This window comes from Electrophorus electricus, chromosome 17 (assembly GCF_041902795.1).
Source record: "Electrophorus electricus isolate QZ-2024a chromosome 17, ASM4190279v1, whole genome shotgun sequence".
NCBI lineage: Eukaryota > Metazoa > Chordata > Actinopteri > Gymnotiformes > Gymnotidae > Electrophorus > Electrophorus electricus.
Window position 1 is genome coordinate 10155964 of NC_137513.1, and position 21925 is coordinate 10177888.

Consider the following 21925-nt stretch of genomic DNA (forward strand, 5'->3'; position numbering starts at 1 on the left):
GATAACCGTGCATTTTTAGTATTTTTTTTAAATCATAGATATCTTGTTGCTGAAAAAACACGGTCGTGCATGAAATGGTTGACGTTCAACTCAAGGCTGAGATCGACTCTGGGTGCAGTTGCACCAGAATGGAGGGAAAAATGCTGTCTGTCTAAAAGAATTTGGGGGAAAACTGAACAGCTGCAGCAACTCAAACAGGACTGCCATGAAGCTGAACGGGTTTAGAGGAGAACTAAATTAACAGTACACTATGAAATTCTAATAAGAAGATGGAAAGGTGAGGCAGCTGCATTCAAAGTAGAAAGTACTTTGTTAGTCTAGCTGAGCATCATTTCAATGAACATGATGCACTTTATGCTGTTCCTCAAGGATCTGTGTCAGGCCTGCGTTTCCCTTCTTTGTACTTGCTTCCAATAGGTCACATTTATTACAAAACATGGCAGTGATAACTGACTCCTACACGCAATTGTATATTTCTGTAGAGCCAAATGATGCATGTGTTTTAAAGAGACTAAAAACCTCTCTGTTCAGTATTATTAATTGGATGATGGTATTTTTTAATCAAAAGAAGAAAAAGGCTTCAAAATCGAAGGAAGCAATTGGAATTCTTGTTAGAATTTTAGGCTCCACTTTAACGTTTAAATCTTATACATAGTGTTACTAATGTTTGTTTTTTTACTTAGGGTCCAACTTGTGTTATATATCTTTTCTCAAACCAAGATGCAGAGAAGACAATTCATGTTTTTAATTTTTCTAATACTCAGTCACCAAAAACCACACTCAGCAGACTGCAGCTTGCTCAAAATTTTGCAGCAAGAGTTTTAATGTACAAAAAAGAGGGAACACAACACCCAGTTTTGTCTGTCTTATTTAGAATTGATTTTTACAATTCTTTTACAGTTTTTAAATGTCTTAATGGATTTGCACCTACATTCATTTCAGAATGAAACTCGTGCTTAAATTGCTGCTTTATTGTATGTTCCTAGGATGCACAAAAAGATGGCCGAGCATCTGTTTTTATGCTCCAAAAATTTGGAACTCCTTTACCAATTGACCTTTGTCAAGCACCTGCTGTTACTAGTTTTCTAAAGCAGTTGAAAACATTTTTATTTAGACTGGCATTCTGCTAGTTTACATTCTTATTTTGATTATTTCTGTATTTATTTAAACCTTATGTGTATACATTTTATATGTTTTCATCGTCATTCTGTGTTCATGCACTGATGACATTTAACTGGGGTTGGGCTAATAGATGATGTCGTCGTCATCATCAGACATCGTGATGTTGAGCACACGAAAAACACAAACAGCCATTTCCCCCTTTTTGGGTAATCAGTTATTTTAATTTCTTTTTGGTTTTGTACAACCATTAAATGCTAAGTTATGCTTTATTTTGTACTTCATTCATGTGAACATTTTTTAAAAAATGTACAACGTTTTATATAATATAACCATGATGGCAATAGTCAGAGCCCGAGCCGTGCCTTGGATACTTTGAACCTCAAGTACGGCTCGGTTTGAAACATCGTGCTCTCATGGAAGACAAGCATTGAGACTGTTCTCTGTCCTGGCTCCCAGATGGTGGAACAAACTTCCACTAGCTGTCCAGACAGCAAGGTCCCTTGCAGACTTCAAACATAGACTGAAGACAACTGTTTGTGGAATTTTTGAAATGGCCATTGATCCTGCACCTTTTGGGTAACCAAAACTCATTATAGTTTGATATGGTTTGTTATTGCACTTATCATTGTCTGTTATAGAGCTTATACTGCTAGGTATGATCATTTGATCCCTGCATTTCAACAGTATTCTAGTTCAATGGTATCTCGAACTCTAACCTACTGCACTGGTTAGGGTAGGACAGCACTTTTGTAAGTTGCTCTGCATAAGTGTGTCTGCGCAATGTTGTAAATGTAAATAATTGTTTTTATTTTGTTGAATGTATGTCTATAGTGGCAAAACCAATTCAAGGAAGTGAAGCTAAATGAGCTAAAATGAAAAAGTATTGCCTAATAAACAGGATAAATCCTTTGACCACTATTTTTTAAATGGAGGACATCAAGCAGTGCCACACCAGGTTTAGGTGATGCCATTGTCCATTGTGATGTTTCCCTGTAAACATTGTCATATCCCAGTTAGATATTGGCCCGACCCTACCTTTTAACTGCACGCTGCTTATATATCTCCTTATATGTACGTTTTAAATGTTACAGTACATACTATACATACATACTGTGTGCACTAGAGTTTGCATGGCTGGCATAAAAACAATTTAAAAATACTTGCTAGAAAACAGTCTGCACTGCTGAGGTTGGCCTTTAGGCTAATTGGCCAACGTTGTATTGCTTTCTCTTAAAACTCCATTTAGGGCAGGAGCCCAGTGATGAAAGCTACACTCACCAGATACAACATGTAGTTATTCATCCTGAGTGTTTGTGTGCCTTTGTGTGTGCTTGTGTTTTAGTGCTTGTGCAGATTCAGTGTGTCTGTGGTTTTGGCAAATGCCCCTTGGCAGTAACTTGGGCAACAAGGGAAAGAGAGAGAAACACCAAAGGGTGACAGGGAGCAATGAATAAAACAATAAAACTAACATGAGTTCAGATAATGTTGTTGTTGTTGTTGTTGTTTAGTAACTTGCTTTGTTTCTTGGTCTGAGGTCCCAAAGGAGCTATTCAGATCATGTAAGCTGTTCAAAGGCTGCAGTTGTGCAGTCTGCCCTGTGCCTCGGGAAAGGCCAGGCTAAGTGTCTGGGTGCTCTTATACTTTGTCGGATGAAATGCAGTCCCATAGATTGATAACTAGGTAATTGGAGTGTTTCCCTAATGTGGGAAGTTGCAGCTGTGTGCGTGTGTGCATGTGTGTTGTTACTTTACATCTGCTGGTACCTGCATGAGTGTGTTGCCTTGGCAACCAAAGCAGAACCTGGGCAAAGCCGGTCACCGGCCAGGAAGTGATGTCGTCAGTATCACCATGGGGACAAGTGCCCTGTGTGCTATGGAGGAAGTGGGACCTTTTTAAAGAGTGTGTGTGTCTGTGTACATAGAATGGCCTTCACTAAGCTGTTTTATGAGTTCTTTGGAGCTCTTCAATCCCATCGGTCTTAAATACGTTTACCATCCCACTGTGTGTGTGTGTGTGGGGGGGGGGGGGGGGGTGGTTATGTGGGTGTGTGTGTGTGAGGCTATGTGTACACACACAGCTTGCTGATATAAAGAAGGATGAACTTTAAATGACATACTGATCTGTCCCGTTCCTCTTTAAAGTTCTCTCTTAATACCTCCCCCACCCTCTCTCCCTGTTGCACTCAAGTACACGTACACACACAAAGAGCAAATAAGGAGAATGATTGATTGATATAAATGATGCCATCAATGCAGGAGAGAGAAAAGAGAAAGGGACAAGCAGAAGAGAGACTAAGGAGGCAAAAAGATCATCAGGAAGGAAATCAGTTCACGAAGACACTTCCCAAGATCTGTGCTTAACTTAAGTCTGTTCCCTGCCAAGCAAAAATGGGTGTGGGAGGGAACAGGTGGGTGTGTACATGTGTAAGGGTGGATGTGTGTAAGGGTGGATGTGTGTAAGGGTGGATGTGTGTAAGGGTGGATGTGTGTAGGGGTGGATGTGTGTAAGGGTGGATGTGTGTAGGGGTGGATGTGTGTAGGGGTGGATGTGTGTAGGGGTGGATGTGTGCAGGGGTGGATGTGTGCAAGGGTGGATGTGTGCAAGGGTGGATGTGTGCAAGGGTGGATGTGTGCAAGGGTGGATGTGTGCATGGGTGGGAGAGTCACAGGTAGGGGCAGGGGAGATTGGCTTGGTGATGCAGGTAAGTGGGTAGGTGTGTGCGGGTAGTGTGTGCCTGTGTGGGTATGTATACAGACACTGCTGTCTACAGACATGTAAGTTAGGCAGGTAGGCTGTGCCTGAAGCTCCTCCCACGTAGCTGAATTCCTGTACATTCCCAGATTCCCCTCTGTTCCGTCTCTGCGTTCCGGCCCTTGCCACCTTGCTGTGTCCTCCCCGCTCCGCACTCATACTCATGCCCACACCATCCTCTCTCTCTCCTTCTTTCACAGACAGGGCGCTCCATTACAGTTTCCTGCTCATTCCTCAAAATGAAACCAATCGATTCAAAGTGCGGTTTGTGCCCAGCAGGCTCTTATCTGTTATAGAGTTAGTGGGTTGTGTGAAGCGCTTTTGGCAGTGCTCGGCCAGCGCTGAGGTGACCTGCTCCACCCATCTCCACCCATGATGAGGCCTCAAGGCCAGAGCATACGTTTCCACTGGGGAGGGTCAGTTATTGCATGCACAGGTCTAATGTAGTTGTTTACACTGTGTGCGTGTGTATATGAGAGAGTTGTGGAAAAAATGTGTGTGTGTGTGTGTGTGTGTGTGTGTGTGTCGTGTCCATATGCACTTATGGTGCTTCTGACATGTTCATGCATGTGAGACAAAGGGAAGGCAATGCAAACTTTCCTTTTGAATCTTTTTAATGAAGCTCCATTTTGTCACATAGAGGGTAATTAGAATGATAAATGGTGCTGGAGTTGGGCTTCATGGGACCTACAGTGGTTTAGAGAAAGTTCTCAACCGACTCTATCCTAATTGTTCCCCTGGACTCCCTAATCTGTTTAGGCTGAATAAAATATTCCGATAAAGCAATTAAAGCAAGAACAGAGTATTGTAGCATTACCAAACCTGGTTAGCTGGCTTCACGTTGGTTGCATTTTCATTGTAATTTAACAGTGATCAATTCCCTTTCTCTTTCTCTGTGACTCCAGTTTTGGATGTCAGCTCTTGCCACCACCATCCCTGTTCCCTGTGGTGCTTTCATGCCAGTCTTCGTCATTGGTAAGTGTGTGTGTGTGTGTGTGTTTGGGGGGGGGGAGGGGGGTTAGGCTGTAGTCCTAGATATGTTCGCTTAGGGAGAATAAGACCATGGAAAATGTCTGAATGTTCATTGAACAGTCTAGTCACCTCCCAAAAATTGTGTGTGTTTTTTTTTTTTTTTTGGTTTTGTTTTTTTGGGGGTTTTTTAAAAAAATTTTTTAAATGTATTTTTACACGCATGTATATGCATCAGGTGCTGCTTTCGGGAGGTTGGTGGGAGAGAGCATGGCTGCCTGGTTTCCTGAAGGTATTCACTCAGACGGTGTTGTCTATTCCATTGTACCAGGAGGATATGCTGTAGTGGGTAAGAAACACACACACACACACACACCCTCTCTCTCTCTCTCTTCCTAAGTGCAGATGCTTCTCACTGTGCGAGAGGTGTGATCAGTAGCTTTTACCTTTTGTGAGCCATCACAGCCTCACGAAGATGTTTTGGATTTTGGCTTTCCTCTGGGCAGAAGAATGCAACGTTTGAACGCTCAGAGCCAACCCCCCCCCCCCGCACGCTCACACACAACCTCACTCTCACTCTCAGTGCATTTATTTACTGTATTTACTTGTGTAGTTGAATTTCAGAACTCTTCTGCTGCTCCAATCAAGTCTTTGTTCTTCAATGTCTTCAGTTTTGGTTTTTTTGTTGTTGTTTTTTTATATAAATGTTTTTTATATTATATTTTTTATATATATTTTATATTCCCATTGTGTTGTAATTTTGTTGCTCATTCTGCATCATGCTGCTGTAACATTTTCAGCAGGAATAGTTAGAATAATGGTGTGCACAATAGTTGTCAGTGTTTCATTGTTTTGTGTATAACAACTACCCCCATCTTTCCCTTTCTTTCTTTCCATTGTGTGTTCTTCTTTGTTTTACTCGCGCGCGCGCACGTGTGTTCAGGTGCCGCAGCCCTGTCGGGTGCTGTAACGCACACTGTGTCGACGGCTGTGATCGTCTTCGAGCTCACGGGCCAGATCAGCCACATCTTACCCATTATGATAGCTGTCATCCTTGCCAACGCCGTAGCCCAGAGTCTACAACCCTCCATCTACGACTCCATCATACGCATCAAGAAGCTACCCTACCTCCCTGAGCTTGGCTGGGGTCACCACGAGTGAGTATCGCTCCACCCTTGTCCACACCCTCTATCCCTCCATCCTGTCCCAGGACCGTCCATCAGTTGACTGAATTTGAAGTTGACGAAAATAAATTTTTTTGAGAGAACACTTTGGCTGACTGTCTTTGCTTCCTAGTACCTATTCTGGGGAACAAAAATGTCTGTCTGTCTGTCTGTCTGTCTGACTGGGACTCTCAGAAAGGATGCGCTCTCAGAAACCCCTTCACTCCCTCATCATTAGTTTGCTGGTTCGAACCCCACAGCCATTCATCGCCGAGACTGCAAGAGAGCAGAATTGGCACTGTTGTGAGTGGGAGGGATGGCGATGCTCAGCCCTCTGTCAGAATGTTTATTGACCAGTCAGAGTCTGTGTGCTCATGCTTCCTGAAGGAGGAGGTTAGCACTTTCCTCCGATTGCGTTTGGCTGCCTTGAGTTGCAGCTTGGACGGCAGTTTGGAAAGATGTAGTGATTGACTTCACATGTCCCGGAGGAAACACACACTCAACAAGCCTCTCCCTGGGTGGTAGCTGTTGTCTGACACAGAGAGCTAGCTAGCTGGTGGGTGGGAATTGGCATAACGTTCAGAGAAAAACTGGGTAAAAATACAAAAACAAAAAGTGGTATTCTTCCTGCCTGTCAGTTATTTAGCACTTGCACAGAAGAGTAGGCTAAGGGAGGGTCTTTGCAGAGCTGTTGGGTGGACGAGGGTGGACTACTTTGATGGGCAAGTCAGAAACTAGCAAGAACTGCTTATAACAGCTTTAATTAAGCTCACCTAGAAGAATAAATCACTTGATAAATCACTTCTCACTCCACAAAGAAAAAGGGAACATTCTGGATACTTGGGGTATAGTGTAATCTTTCCCTTGTTGTCTCTTGTTGACTGTTATATAGCCTGTGTGTGTCTCTGCATGTTAATGAAGGATCACCCAAGAGGTTCTTACTTATTCTGCTTAGTTGCACAGTAAGTGCATAATTCCCCCCCCCCACACACACACACACACTGTCATAGAGAAAAAGATGCTGTAACTGTGATACTAGATATAACTAAAAGGAGTGAGTACACCCCCACAAACACACATGGTTCATTATATAGTTTACATATTTCTCAAGCGCATGTGTGTTATGCTCGCTAACTATACTTTTTTTTTTTTTTTTTTTAATGTCATAATGCGACATTTATTGTGTAATATAGCGAATGAGCTAGCGAATATAGCTAAATTCAGTTAGATCTTGTGAGCCGTGGTCACTTATAAAGTGTCACGTTTTAGTTTCATAACAGGTGCCTGGTGTGTGAAAGCGCTCCGGGGTGTAGATTTAGGATGGCCAGTTGGAATGGCTTGACATTATGGCTGGACAATTTGAGGCAAAGAAAAGGGCTTTGTGTTGTTGGGTCTGGAGGCTGATGACGTTTCTTTTCCTGCAGAGAAACTCCCACTGCAATCAGCACTCATTACCTTTCAGCCTCCTGGACTTCAATTTGTGTTGGACTTGTCTGGTTAGGCAATGTATTAAGAGGTTGTAGTTGAGTTTTAAGTTATAGAGTCCTATGTGTGTATGCGTGTAGACATATACTTTGTATCTGTGTCTCTGGTTGCTGCTGTCAAATATGTTTCTAATTTTTGTGAAACTTTATACATGTCAAGGAGAATAGTCATGTAACTCCATCCTGTGTGTGTGTGTGTGTGTGTGTGTGTGTGTGTGTGAGAGATTATGCCCTCTGTCCTGTAATACATTTTCTTGTACTATGTTTATTGTATTTTTTTTTTTTTTTCCTGTGTTGATGGATTGTTCTTGTGTTGATTTGATTTTGGTCACCATAAGGAAAGAATTTTTTGGAGGGTGTGTGTGTGTGTGTGTGTGTGTGTGTGTGTGTGTGTGTGTGTGTGTGTATGTATGTATTTGGAAGGCCTTAGGAAGCAGTCTGTCATTGCCATGCAAGCTAGGTTGGCAACAACTTGTTGAGACACTGCCAATTCCAGTGTTCCGGGGGAGTGTGTGTGTGTGTACGCACACATGTGCCCTGGGTGTATTTACATATGCCCTAGGGGTGGGTGTTTGTGGGTGGGTGTGTGATGCCTAGATTAAAATCAGGAAGTGAGCAGTGCATGTGATAGTAGCTCTTTTTGTGATGACAGCAGAATTTGCTGAGGTCTAACCATCCGTACAATCAACAGAACACATTCATCCAGACTTGTGAATGCGTGCACACACACACACACACACACACACACACCGCTATTCATCTTTTCATTAAATATGAGTAGTTTAAAGCCCTTGATTTTAATGAAGACTTAAGACTTATGTGGAAAATTGCATGGATGTTAGCAATTTAGACCTCGTTCATCAATACTTTCCTATGTTTTTTGTTAAATTTGTTCTTGAGAAATGTCCTAAGAAAAAGTCTACATCAGATTCATGTGTTCTCATAACGATGAATCCCATTGTCCCCATAAATTGAAAGTGCTTGCCTGTTGTTCCTAATTAGTGGATGTAAACATCCCGCCAATCCTCATAAAGGGGCATGAGATTGCAAGACTTTGTGCACACATAAATCTATGGAGGCCGGTTTCAGCTACACTTAAAAAAGAAAAAGATTTGTTCAATTGCAACTTTATTTACTGAAATTCCGGAATTTCCAGCAATTGACCAGAGGTGTTGGTAGGGCTTTTTATATTGTGGCAACAAAAATGATTTTTTCTCTAGAAGAACTGAATGTAACATTAGTCAAGGGTTACATATATCACAGGTAATTAAGCGCAACACTTAAAAAAAAATAAAAATAAAAAAAATAAACATTTTTTAAATTTGTTTGGAAAATATTTTTCAGTAATGTTACCTAAGGGAAGCGAACAGGGAACACCATATTATGACATTTAGATTAGGTTGTGAACGAACAGCACCAATAACACTATAGGTTCATGTGTTCACATTTACTAACAGTAAAAAGCCATTTTTGGCCAAGTTACCAATGTGTAAATTAGCTGCTTTGCTTGTCCTTCAGGAATCTGTAATATGCATCTCCACCACAACCTTTTTATCTTTCTTTCGGAAGATCGGCTTTTTTGTCTAGTGGGGAGGTTGTCTTAAGGGGAGAGGTCCGTGACCTGGCGGATACTGTAGCGCATCTTTTTAATATAAAAAGTGAATTGAAGTGTTAGTGTAGTCTTTATTTTTTTAAAAGACCAAAATGGCTAGACCAAAAAAAAATAAATAAAATAAATAAATAAATAAATATATATATATATATATATATATATATATATATATATATATATATATATATATATATATATATATATATATATATATATATATATATATATATAAAATTAATTATTTTTTAAAGAAATGATATAAAAATAATTAGAATTGTAATTTAAATCCTATAATATTATGCACCTGAAGAATTGAAGACGATGCGCCCATTATTTTTGACAAAATGTCAGTGCTCAAATGTGCTCTCGAGGGTGTGTTGATTCTGTTCTTACCTAAGAACAAATCCCAAATAAAACATCCAAATCTTCTTGAAAACCATGTAGGTAGGTTTTAAGAATACATTTCTTTTTAAGAATGGTTGCTGAATTTGGCCCATTGTTTTGGAAATGTTTGGAGATTAAAAGAAAGAAAAGGTGGAGAGCCAGAAGTAGGAGAAACTCAGATCATCATTGGAACTTTTAATGTGTTTTCATTTGTGCAGTTTTACATTTGTCGTTCATTCAGGTATATCCCTTCCTCTCTGTCTCACTGTCTGTGTCTCTCTTCACCTTTGTGTGTGTCTCACTATAGGAAATATAATATTCGTGTTGAGGATATCATGGTGAGGGATGTGAGGTACATCACTCTAAACTGCACTTACAGAGACCTGCACGACGTCCTTCTGACCGAACGCCTGAAAACTCTCGCTCTAGTAGAGTCCACAGGTACGTACGTACGTGTGTGTGTGTGTGTGTGTGTGTGTGTGTGTGTGTGTGTGTGTGTGTGTGTGTGTGTGTGTGTGTGTGTGTGTGTGTGTGTGTGTGTGTACACACACACACACACACACACACACACACACACACACACACACACACACACACAGAGAGTATATAAACACAATTGATCTCTCAAACACAAGGCACATACCAATTACTTCAATTTAGCCAGCATAACAATGTATAGCAATAATATAACTCACTATTGCCTGTAAAACTTGAGTCTTTGTTTAAGCCTTTTAAAACTTTGGTTTTCTCAAATTGGCTTTGAAAAAAGCTTATGGTGTGGGACCAAACAATAACTCTAGTGGTCTACTTTCCCTGGGTCCTGCATCTTCTCAGACTTCCACTACATGGCGTCCAACGTCCTGTTATCCTTTCGAATTACAACCAAATCAGACTCTTACTACACCTCATTGAAAGGCCTCCGCTTATCAGAGCATCTCATCGAAATAACTACCATCTTCACCTGTCGTGTGCTCACATACAACAACCATAATGTTACGAAGGATCTCCGAAGTTCTTGCGCATTATGTCAAGCTACATCCCGCACAGTGAAGGTAGGTAGCTTAGCACTCTTGGAGGAGTGTGCTAAACTCCCAGCTGTGTCGGTGTTTACGCTGTGCCTCCAGAACCATGCCGAAGCACTTATTGGCTGACATGTTGCTTAGCGACTGGAGGAAGTGGCATCTTCCATCCCTTCCTGGTCTATGTCATGCTCTGTCCAGCTCTCCAAGCAGGGCGATGCTCGCCTCTGTGCTACGTAAGGACAAAGCTCTAGTAAAAGAACAACCACTATAGGAGGTGCTGTAGATTTTGTACAGTAGCGATATTACAACTGAAAGTTTTTTTGTTTCTCTCCCTTTCTCTCCCTTTCTTTCCTTCTCTATCTCTCTTTCTCTGTCTCATTTCCTTTCTCAGAGTCTATGATCTTGCTGGGCTCTATTGAGCGTGCTCAATTGCAGACTCTGCTATCCCAGCAGCTTGGTCGCCCGCGGCGACTGGAGTACCTCCGCCAGCAGGCTCAGAACGAGAGGAAGCACATGTCTGTCGCGAGCACACCCAGCAGTGAAGAAGGAAACCACAAGGTCAACCAGGAAGTCCGCTTCCAGGTCAGTGGGTGGGCCGCTATGTTAGGCTGCAAGCTGGAGAAATCAGATAAATATATCTAGACCAAATATTCTGTGTTGGTTTATTGACTAGAAGTTTCAATTTATCGTTAAAATGTGATTGTTGTTTTCATTTTAATATAAAAAAAAATGTGTGAAAATAATAAAGGGTTAAGTTGAAGATTCTGTTCCAGACCACAGGAATGACCACTATTTGTTTTTTTTTAACCCGGTTTTAATTGTGCATTCTGGACAAAGTCAAAGTGTTGGGTCTCGCTCTGTAGTGCAATAGCTACCGGCCTGCGTGCTGGATGCTTGTGTCACTACTGGGACGCAGATCAGCAACATCCTGCCAGCAAACGTTACTCACGAGCCAACGAGCCGTTAGAATGAAGCAAATTGTTCTGCTATTTAAGATAATGTAATGTTATTACACTTATGTAGATTTTCTTGGGGTATATTTAAGTGTAAGGTATATTATCTGTTATGTGAAGAGTTTCAAGCATTATTGTGTTTGTGTGTGTGCACGTGTGTGATATTTCAGATCTCTACAGAAGAATCTTCTTTCAGTCCCACACGTACTGTCTCTTCCAAACCCCTAAAACCTGCACTTAAGAGGCATTCAGTGGTTGAGAGAGGACCAGAGATACCATCAAGTATTCAAATATACACACACACATACATACATACATACATACATATATGCGTGTGCACATGGGTGTGTGTGTGTGTGTGTGTGTGTGTTATACAGTAGATTGAATGGCAGTTTTTACTTTTTGACAATAAACAAATAAAATGTCAAAAGTGTACCCAGACAAACTGTTCCTAAATTAAACTACCCATCACTGCATATCACATGTGTTTAGAGATGATCAGTAATATAATTTACACTGAGATATAAGAAATCCTGTATTATGTTCAAACAACAGTGAATCCTTCATCTCAAATGGTTAAAGGCTGGTCAGAATTGTTTTCATCAAATGATTTATATTTCTTAGATCATGTGAACGTTGTCACAGCACTTATCTGCAATGTCTGACATGTCACACCACTCAAGGTCAATTAAAACGTTTTGTTATAGCATATTTCATCCTTCTGCTGTATCGCAAAGATATTGCAATGTTTAACAAATTATATATTGTGCACCCCTACTACATTCTCAGGCACTTAAACGTGCAAAAAAAAAAAAAAAAAAGTTCTCATGCATCCTAATCACAAGTGACAGAACTCTCTTCCCCTTTTGCGCTCTCTCTCACCTTTATTTTTCCTTCTGTCTGTCTCTCTCAGGCCAGGATTCAGGCATTGCCTTAAAGAGTCTCTTCTGTGCCCATCCAGAGTCTGCGGCAGCAGAGGTAGGAGAAGTCTCGCTCATGTCGGTGGTGCTGCTGTGGTCCTATTCTTTGTGTCTCTCTCACACACACACGCGCACACACACGTGCAGCTGTTCTCTCTCTTGATTCCCAACCTCTTTCCTGTTTGAGAGGATCTTATTACATTGACACACTCAAATACTGGCCTCCTACCTCTTTTCGCTGATGCTTTTGAGGTGTGAAACGTAAGCTAAAGAATCATTTTCTTTTTTTATCGTAATGTTTGCGACCTTGTTTCCCAATGGAAGAACAATAACGTGGAGAACACGGTGGTTCCTGAGCACAGAAAGCCCAAACGTGTGAGGATATCGGTCGTGGTAAGAACCCTAGACCGTAACCTGACCAAAAAATAATTTTTAAAAATCAAAAGCAACATGGAACATCACAGTTTATCTGAGTCAGACATTTGTCTTCATATGCCTAATCATGAACACCCCTCTCCCTTATGCCTGCTCCTGACCTTTGACCTTCTTTAATGCAGTGGCAGAAACTATTTGTACTTTGTAATTGCATTGGATTTACAGGTACCATAAGTCAGCAATTGATTTGATCAGTTGATTTGATTTTTGTGTATCTGAATTTTATTAAAGAGTAATAAAGTAACCTCAACATGTAAATAATATACAGGTCTGGAAAAAATGAGACCACTCCAGAATTTAATCTCCACATGTATGGCAGCCATTCCATGCTAGTGTGAAAAAGACCAAGACAGATGAAAGCCAGGGTTGTAAATTAGGTCTTTACCACCAAATATTGATTTCTCCTACCAAGTAAAGACAAAATTGGGTTGTTTTAAATGAATATGAACAAGATTATTTTTAAATAAATGTGAACAAGATCTGAAAACATTGCTTTTTTTTTTGTCATGTGCTGCAAATAAATGCTCTTAATGACAGTATTTTAATATGGAAATTGGGAGAAATATCAGTAGATTATGGAATAAAAACATTTTCATTTTTGTTCACTCAAGCGCATACTGAGAAATAGTAAATCCAGAGAAACTGACAATTTTGCAGTGGTCTTTTTTCCACAACTGAATATTTTCAAGATGCATTAAAGAGGACTTTGCTATGCAATCTGCCACCGTCATTACCACACCCAAATTTTAGGTTTTATACTGAACAATTTTCAGTAATTCAAGCTTAATTTAACATTGCATTATAATTTCTCTGATCATGTTGAATGGAATGTTTTCTACATGTAAACAAAATGTATAGGTGGTTGTGAAATACTGGTATCAGATTTGTGTTGCTATTACAACTAGTACTTAGCCAGCCTTTTGGGCTAATCTGAGTAGATAGGACTACAAAGTGTTTGTTTATAATCACGGTTGAACACTTTAGATAATGCTGAAATCTGTGCTGTAAGTAGTTAAGTGCTGCTCTGATCCAGAATCTGAGGATAAAGGTCAAAGGTTTGATGTGACTATAGTCTGAGCTGTCATAGTAGGGATGACGGGTTTAAACTAGCATGCTGAGCTGTCTATCATCAGCCATGTCTTCAAAGCTAGTCAGTCCCATTTAACGTTACTGTGAGTAGGCGGAGTTGTTAGCCATTACACCACCCTTTCTCACATTTAGGAATTTAGAGCTTCACTGCTCTAGCCATTGGCTTTCCTTATCAACATCATATTCGTAAATGAAAGTGTGCTTTTTTTTAATCTGTTTATCTGTTTTAAAATTTTATAATTTTATTTAAAAGTTAGTTTTATCAATTGAATTAGTCTGGTAAAGCCAAATTTGGTGTCTTCTGCACTGACCAAACAGCTCCAGTTCTTGAAAGAGCACAGATGCTGAGTTGGTGTGAATGTCTTGTTTGTAATTATTGGAAATATAGAAGTCCTTTCAAGTTGCTAGTTGTAGTAGCTGTTTGGTTAGTCAGCTAACAGTTTTACAACAGAAATATAAAGCTGGCAAAGGCACATCGCCATAGTAGTAATTGCATTTAGCTGCTCATTCAATGTAAGTAAATATGGATAAATTGAATTACAGTTATCTAATTGTCATTAATCATTAAAGTTAATATGGTAAACTATAACCAAAGCTGAAGCTATTGAGGAAAACGATAAGGAAAAATTACTAAACCAAAATGAGAATGAAAAGGATAAACTGGATCCAAAATGGATCACAAATTTAAACAAAGATAGTAACCTTTACTGAAAATTGAGATGTAATTATGTGTTCAGTGATGTTTTTCTCTCTCTCAAGAATGCTGCTAAATTAGACCTCATAGTTTTCACATGCAAACACATCCCCAACACAAATACATGCAGTCATGTGGTCATTCAGACACTAATCACCATTTCATCTTTTTGTTGTTGTTGTTGTTGTTGTTGTTGTTGTTGTTGTTTGCTCTTTCTTTCTGAAAACATCCATGTCCTTTAAATAACATTTACTATACTTATTACTTTTTGCAAATATATGATTGTTTTATTAAAGAGTTATGCCTCCAAGGTTGATTTGTCATCTGTGTGTATGCATGTTTGTCATAGATGTATTCTTTTTTTGTCACTCTCGATCTCACTAGCGTGATAGTCCTGCAGTGAAAGAGAGGCTGATGATCAATAGGCTGAGTTTGTGCATGTGTGGGCAGCTTGCAAGGCTGCTGAATGTCATTGATTCCGTTTTGGGCCGGTGGGAAATCAAACTGGCGGAGGGGAAAGAAAATGAGAAATGGTGTGATGTGTCTATTGCTGAGTGACATTTAAAGTCATAAGTCGGTCATTTATCTGTGGGTGTATGTGTATGTTTGTGTGAATGTATGGGGAGCCTCTTAAATAGGTTTCCAATCGCCGACTTTGGTTAAACCCTTACACTGATTGGATTTGATGCAACGTGTTGTGTGCTGGAGCAACTCTCCCCACTACCAACAGCTAGCTGCAGAGATGTGTGTGTGTGTGTGTGTGTGTGTGTGTGTGTGTGTGTGTGTGTGTGTGTGTGTGTGTGTGTGTGTGTGTGTGTGTGTGTGTGTGTGTGTGTGTGTGTGTGTGTGTGTGTGTGGGGAGTGGAGGTCATGCATAAAGCAAACACACTCCCACCACGTGTGTTGTTTGGTTATATATTTCTACTGTAGGACACCATTGTCTAGGCATGAGCAACAGTTGCTAAGGTTACTAGAGTTTCAGACTAGGTATGTGTGTATTTGTGTACATTTCTCATATACACATTCTGACGTTTTCTCTAGGATCAAGATGTAGAGGATGACATGACTATGAGAGAGGTGAGGAATGACACATGCACACACTCACACAGTTTTTCTGTATACTATTTACAAATCTGTCTGGTCACTGACTACAGATTGCTGAATGGGAGGAGCAACAGCTTGATGAGCAGGTCAACTTTAATAACTGTAAGATAGACCCCGCCCCTTTTCAGCTAGTGGAACGGACATCACTGCACAAGGTAAGTGTGTTTGTGTGGGTATGTTCTCTTTGTTCATACATTTATCATTTTAATCGTGTAATCGTTTATTTATTTTTGCTATTTATTGTTCTGTCCACAGCCCCCCCCCCCCCCCCCCCCACACACACACACGTACACACATTCACATATTTCTGTACAGTATTACACACTGACATCATGTGAGTGGCCATAAACTGGCAGGAGCGCACACATATATGTCCATAAAACAAATTCCCTCTTGCTTAGAGCATTGGATGTGGTAATGCTTTCCATTCATCCCCCTTCAGACACCCACTCACTTTATAAACACACACACACACACACACACACAGTCATGCATATACACCCCACTAGCCTAATTTCCGCATTCTACTTCTTAAATATGTATAAGTGAGATTTTAGAATAAATCCATCCCAACCCCACACACACAAGTCTATTCTTTCAGGAAGTCAGTGCTCTGTGTATCTGTTATATCTGTTATCAGTTTATGTATCTGTTACTCTGTAAGGAGAAAGTTTGTGCTCTAATGTGCTTGGGTGTGTGTATTGAAGTGTATCAGTTGATGGTGCCATGGTAAACGTAATGATATTGTTGCTTCTGCTCTGGTAGTGATACTGTTGCTATGGGGACAGTGTTCTTAGGGAATAAGATGGTTAGTAAATTTCCTCTCTCCGAATAATCCTGATACTTTCCACCTCTCATCAAAAGTATTTTACACCCGATTAAATAATTAAAGCGTATCAGGTCTGATCTGAGTCTCTAATAGCACTGTTTGCTTTAATAAGAGAGGGGCACAAAGTTATTTCTCTTTTTTTTTTTTAGGAAACATGAACCCGCAAGAAGATAGATGACGAACTAATTATAGACTTTTAAATGCATTTTAAATGTTTTTGTGCATGTGTGTATGTGTGCTTTTGTTTTTATTTCTGCACATTTATTTACACTGGTAGTTGCAAAGTTGCTGAAGTGTTGCTGGAATGTCATCAGTTGACGGGTGTTTTATTGTGCATGTTTCAGACTCACACCATCTTCTCACTACTGGGTTTGGACCACGCCTACGTCACCAGCATCGGGCGACTCATAGGAGTCGTGTCACTGCGAGAGGTGCGGGGCTGCTTTGCTTTGTTTACAAAAATGAAATAAACCCACTTCTTGGTGGATGTTTAAAGAGATTCACAAAGGATATCATTTTTTTTTTAACGCATAACGCTTTGTGTTGTAGCTGCGCAAGGCCATTGAGGGCTCTGTAACGGTGAAGGGGGTAAAAGTACGTCCCCCTCTGGCCAGCTTCAGGGACAGCGGTACCAGCAGCAGCGACGCTGAGGTGACTGAGCTCCACAAACTGTGGAACCGCCACACCAACTTGACACTACCCCGAGACCCCCAACCTTCAGACTCTGATGAGAAATCCCAGTAAAAGGAGGACATTGTAAAATGGGGACGGTGAATAAAGTTGTTGATGATGATGATGATGATGATGATGATGATGATGATGATGGATGCAGCAGACCGAATGGATACGAGAGGTGTAACTGATGGGCCTTTTTTTTGTTCTGTGTATGTGAGTGAGAAGAAAAAATTGACATTTCAGAGTATGCTCCGCACTTTCAGCTTCCTGCTTAATGCTCTGCCTGCTCAAGCTCCACCCCTCCTGTGACCCGTTCCTCTACGTCCCGCTCCTTCCGCACTGATTCTTTTTACTCCTCCAAGAAAGCAAGCGCGAGGACTTTTTTTGGGTTTGCCTTTTCTCTGTTCGGCTGTGTGGGCGTGTGCGCGCGCACGTGAGGCAGCGTGTGCGCACACATGCACGTGAGAACCCATGGACATTTGTGTTCATGTGGTGAAGGGGAGCCCTTCTAATATCAGGGGTTGTTATGCCTTCTCTAAATTCAGGTTCTCATCCGAATGTCCTTCCCTCCTTCCTCCTTCTTCCTGTTTTCCCTTTTTTTTTTTTTTTTTTCCTCGCACGCACACGTTTCACGCTTCTCCCCTCTCTGTGGAGAGAAACGCCTTCCTAATGCCTGCACACCGCACCAGGTGCCACACCAGGACGTGTGATTGTGAGAGAGGCAGGGACAGAGCGGAGGGGACGTGAGATTAAGAGCCAGAAAAAGAGAAAGGACGCCAGACTTTGTCTAGACAGCATTTCAAATACATGAATGCTTTTGAAGCGCAGACGGACGTGTTTTCCCGCCTTTTTTTTCCCCACTGTCAACAAGATCTACAGCGTCAAATATAGTATGTTCTTAACAACTGGCCAGCATCCATAGTTTCCATTTCGTAGTCATTTAATTTAGTCACTGGAAATTTTGTGTTGACAGCAATGCACTTTTTTGTAAAACATGTGAAACTGTTTTGCAGAATTGTTTTTGCTTTGAACCTTTTACCTCATGCATTGCTTTTATTGTAGAAATGTCCCAATCCTAACACATTGATCAGAAGAGGCTGGTTAGAAGGCTCCTGTTAAGGACTCTCTCCAAGCTGATAGTTTTTATTTATTTGTACTGCGTCTTTTATTTATTAATGAAGCTGTCTGCATGTATTAACCTGCAGATGACCGCTGCTGTTATCTGCTGCCTGAAAGGAGTGGACAAGCTTAGTATTCGCTCGTGCATTTCCCAGCATCAGAGGATCCTGACACTCCAGTCTATGGGCGAAGCCCTCAAGTAAAACCCAATATAGGGGTGGTGACATCTTAACTTCTTCTCTCACACATTAACATGCAGTACACTCACTTCGCCAAAGTCCACATGTCCAGATTTGCTGATTATTCATCTGTAGTTGAGCACAAGAACAGCTAGAACAGCCTCTGGAGGTTTTTTTTGGTTTTGTTTTGTTTTTTTGGGAGGGGCAGATTTGGCCTTCACAATATCTGATTGCAGGTCTGGGGTATGGACGCGCGATGGACCACATTTCTCCTGGGCTGAACCCCCTGCTTCGTGTGGGGTGTTTGTCTTTTATATGGCTGGAATATAGTCACAGCTCTTCTAGAATCCTGCTGAGTCAGCTTGCCATGCCTAAACCCACCAGTTTCCTGTCCACTCAATGGGCACCCCTCCCCCTGGTCAGTTTGAATTTCCGTGGTAATCAGTATTTTTTGACCCTTGGTGCGTCTCAAGCTGGACCAGACCAAAAATAGACTGGCTCGGGGGTGGGTGCGGTCCTGAGAAATGGGAACATTGGATTTAAGCACGGCTTAAGGGGAGGGTGTGATTATAGAATGGCAGTGCTAATCGTAGATTCTAAGTTCTCAGTTCTGAATTCTGAAGCTATTGACAGTATTTCCCTACATGCCTTAATGAGCACATTTAATATGCACCCAACCTTACTATTCATTATTTTCTTCCTCTGTCACTCTCCATTTATGCCTTGTATATTGGAAAGCTTGTCACATTGAAGACTACGGAATTTCTTACGTATATCTTGACCAAAAGAACAACCAAGTATTTAGTAAAGAGGAAAAGTAGCCTCTTCAAACCAAGCAGAAATGGATGTTCTTTTATTACTGTTGACAGTTGCCTTGTTCACTATTATGGATGTTTGTTTGTTTGTTTGTTTGTTTGTTTGGATGTTTTGTTTATTTAATTGCCTGAGATTATTTTAATATTGATTCGTCACTGACAAGTGTCCATCATTCCCCTTGACAAGTAAGCTTTAAAATGATTGGTTGCTTATGTAAGGGTGGAGGGCAGGGCTTGTTGTTTGATGGTGCACCTTAGAAGTATGATTTGTAGGTTTACACATTTAATATATTTAATAGATCACATCACTGCAATGAAAGCAGATTACCTTGAGATCAAACGTTTTGTTCTACTTTTTTGTTTTGTTTTTGTATGACTGCAGTCCTTGCCAAGAAATGCATTAGCATTTGTATTGGTGATGTTCAGAAATCTCCTTATGGATTGTCTTAGTATTGTGGCCATATTGTCACCATTATGGTGTAATTTTGCCTGAATCTTTCATGTATACAGTTTTTCATGTACAAACCTAAAGGCAACTGAACAGAAAAATATTAGCAGTTTCATCTCACTAAGTGCCTATAGCATCTCAAATGTGATTTCAGTGAGAATTGCAGAATATAAACAGATGCATCTGTGAGCACGCATACACGCGTGCACACACACACACACACACACACACACACACATACACACACGTACACAAACCATTTATCAGACCAGTAGAAATACAGAAAAACATGCACAGACAGACAGAAACACTGCAACATATTATACTCTATCATGTCAAGTAACCATGGTAACTTGATCTTGGCTCTAATTTTCCTAACAATAGGGCAGGACTAAAATCACTCCTTTTTCTCTATTATAGTGTTGTTGGTTTTTTTTAATTGTCTACTTGTTTTTCTGTTTTTGATTATTTGTTTTTTATGTCCAATGTGATCCTAATTTGCTAGCATTTTTTAATCACAAGCACATATTTATTAGCAATCACTTAAATCAACCAAGTAGAGCAATAGGAGTTATATTTTTGTTATTAATGTTATTCTTTTGAATGATCTAAGGTAATGAATTTGTGCAATAACGGTTGTTCATTTCTTTGAATGGGTGTAACTAGAGTTGAATTTTGTGACCATGATGTAGGTAGGAGACAATAACCTTATTTTTGTAAAGAAAAAAAGTTGCATTCTGCTGTCAGACAGTGGAAGGCACAAATGGTGTTCACCACCTGGGACCATTGGAAACCTGATCACAAACCTCCCTTGTGTGAAATGAACAGGAAAAACAATAAACAAATAAAACAATCGCAAGTGTGTGCACACACTTGTGCATTGCTATTTTTAAGAGAACAAAAAATAAATAAAGCATTGTTTTGTATCAGGGATAAATAAAGAGAATTTTAACATTTGTGAATGTGTGAAGCTGTTTTCTTGTCCTGTCCATCTGAAGCGTCTCCTGGCTGCTGACGTGTCCTGGTTGGCCTGTTCCTTCTCCCTTAGCTTCTAAACCGCTGTTGGCTTTTCCATAGCAGCTAAACGTCTGTCTTTTCTTCCTCATGCATTTCATTAGATGAACGTCACACACAATCTCATATGTATGTTCTGTTACAATTCCTTGATTTCTGATTGGCTATGAATGACTTTGGTGTCACTTAAGGGTATTTGAGATCTGTGATTCGGTGATTGCTAAACTCCAGACATTTGTGTTTTAGGTGTGAGTTCTCAGTTCTCTAGAGTTACAGAGAGAAAAGGAAGTATTTGCACCATTGCCTGTAAATAATAATCTCAAATGATCTCAATCTGGTGCAGCTATTATAAGGCTGTTTAGAGATTTACACAGGTGCACAGGGATGTGAGAGAGAAAAGGGACATCATATGATTTGAAAGTCCAGTGGATGATTGGCTGGTAAGTAGATGCGATGCCAGCATGTGTGCTTGTCACCCAAATGTCACCCCACATTTAGACACTATAGATAACAGGCCATGTCAGATTTGATTTTCTTCCTTGCCTCATCATTTCATATATAACAATGGTCTTGGATCAATTCTTGAAATTCAGGTTCGGTGAAGCTAGGCCATGCTCAAAATTGAAACAAAAAAAAATCTGATTAGATTTAATTGTCTGCTGTTCAGACTGCAAGGGAAAGGGCAGATGTACAATCGACATGTGGAACAGAAATCTGATTTGTCTGTCTAAAATCTGCTTTCACACCAAAAAGCACAACTTCTGCTTTCCATTTTCCACTGGCTACTAAACCTAAATAAACCCTTCTGTCTGTCTCCCTGCCTCAATGTGTTTTCTTTCAGTTTTAGGATTTTAACTTGTCAATTAAACCGACTCAAGACAGCAAGGGCAGACGGAGGATGAAGGAAACGTTTAGTGCGGCAGAAGTGGATACACAGTTAACCTCACTGAGGAGAAATGAATCGGCTTTTCGTAAATGTGCTGCAGGAAGGTGTCCATAAAGGACATAAGGAAATTACATCTGTAGTGTATGAGTTTTGACAAGCGTGGGGTTTCATTTCCCTGCTCTTAAAATTGTGTCAGAACAATTACCACGCAGAACTACACTGACAACTCACACGAACACATGCATTTTAACACAGGAT

At 40.5% G+C, this 21925-nt stretch overlaps 1 protein-coding gene across 4 annotated transcripts in view; it reads left to right on the plus strand.

The window, feature by feature from the left end:
• The window catches only part of LOC113580384 (chloride channel protein 2-like), a 66471-nt gene extending 45747 nt beyond the window's left edge, over positions 1 to 20724 (plus strand). For 2 of the 4 annotated variants that reach the window (XM_035533936.2, XM_035533937.2), the window contains 12 exons: positions 4779 to 4848; positions 5081 to 5191; positions 5786 to 5999; positions 9793 to 9926; positions 10899 to 11089; positions 11631 to 11742; positions 12374 to 12438; positions 12705 to 12773; positions 15640 to 15675; positions 15753 to 15857; positions 16876 to 16962; positions 17081 to 20724. In XM_035533936.2, coding sequence (XP_035389829.1) covers positions 4779 to 4848; positions 5081 to 5191; positions 5786 to 5999; positions 9793 to 9926; positions 10899 to 11089; positions 11631 to 11742; positions 12374 to 12438; positions 12705 to 12773; positions 15640 to 15675; positions 15753 to 15857; positions 16876 to 16962; positions 17081 to 17275 — 1389 coding nt within the window. In that variant the 3' untranslated portion in view covers positions 17276 to 20724. The remainder of the gene's footprint in view (positions 1 to 4778; positions 4849 to 5080; positions 5192 to 5785; positions 6000 to 9792; positions 9927 to 10898; positions 11090 to 11630; positions 11743 to 12373; positions 12439 to 12704; positions 12774 to 15639; positions 15676 to 15752; positions 15858 to 16875; positions 16963 to 17080) is intronic. The other 2 variants (XM_035533938.2, XM_081699697.1) reach the window with 1 other exon arrangement.
• The last annotated feature ends 1201 nt before the right edge of the window (positions 20725 to 21925 follow it).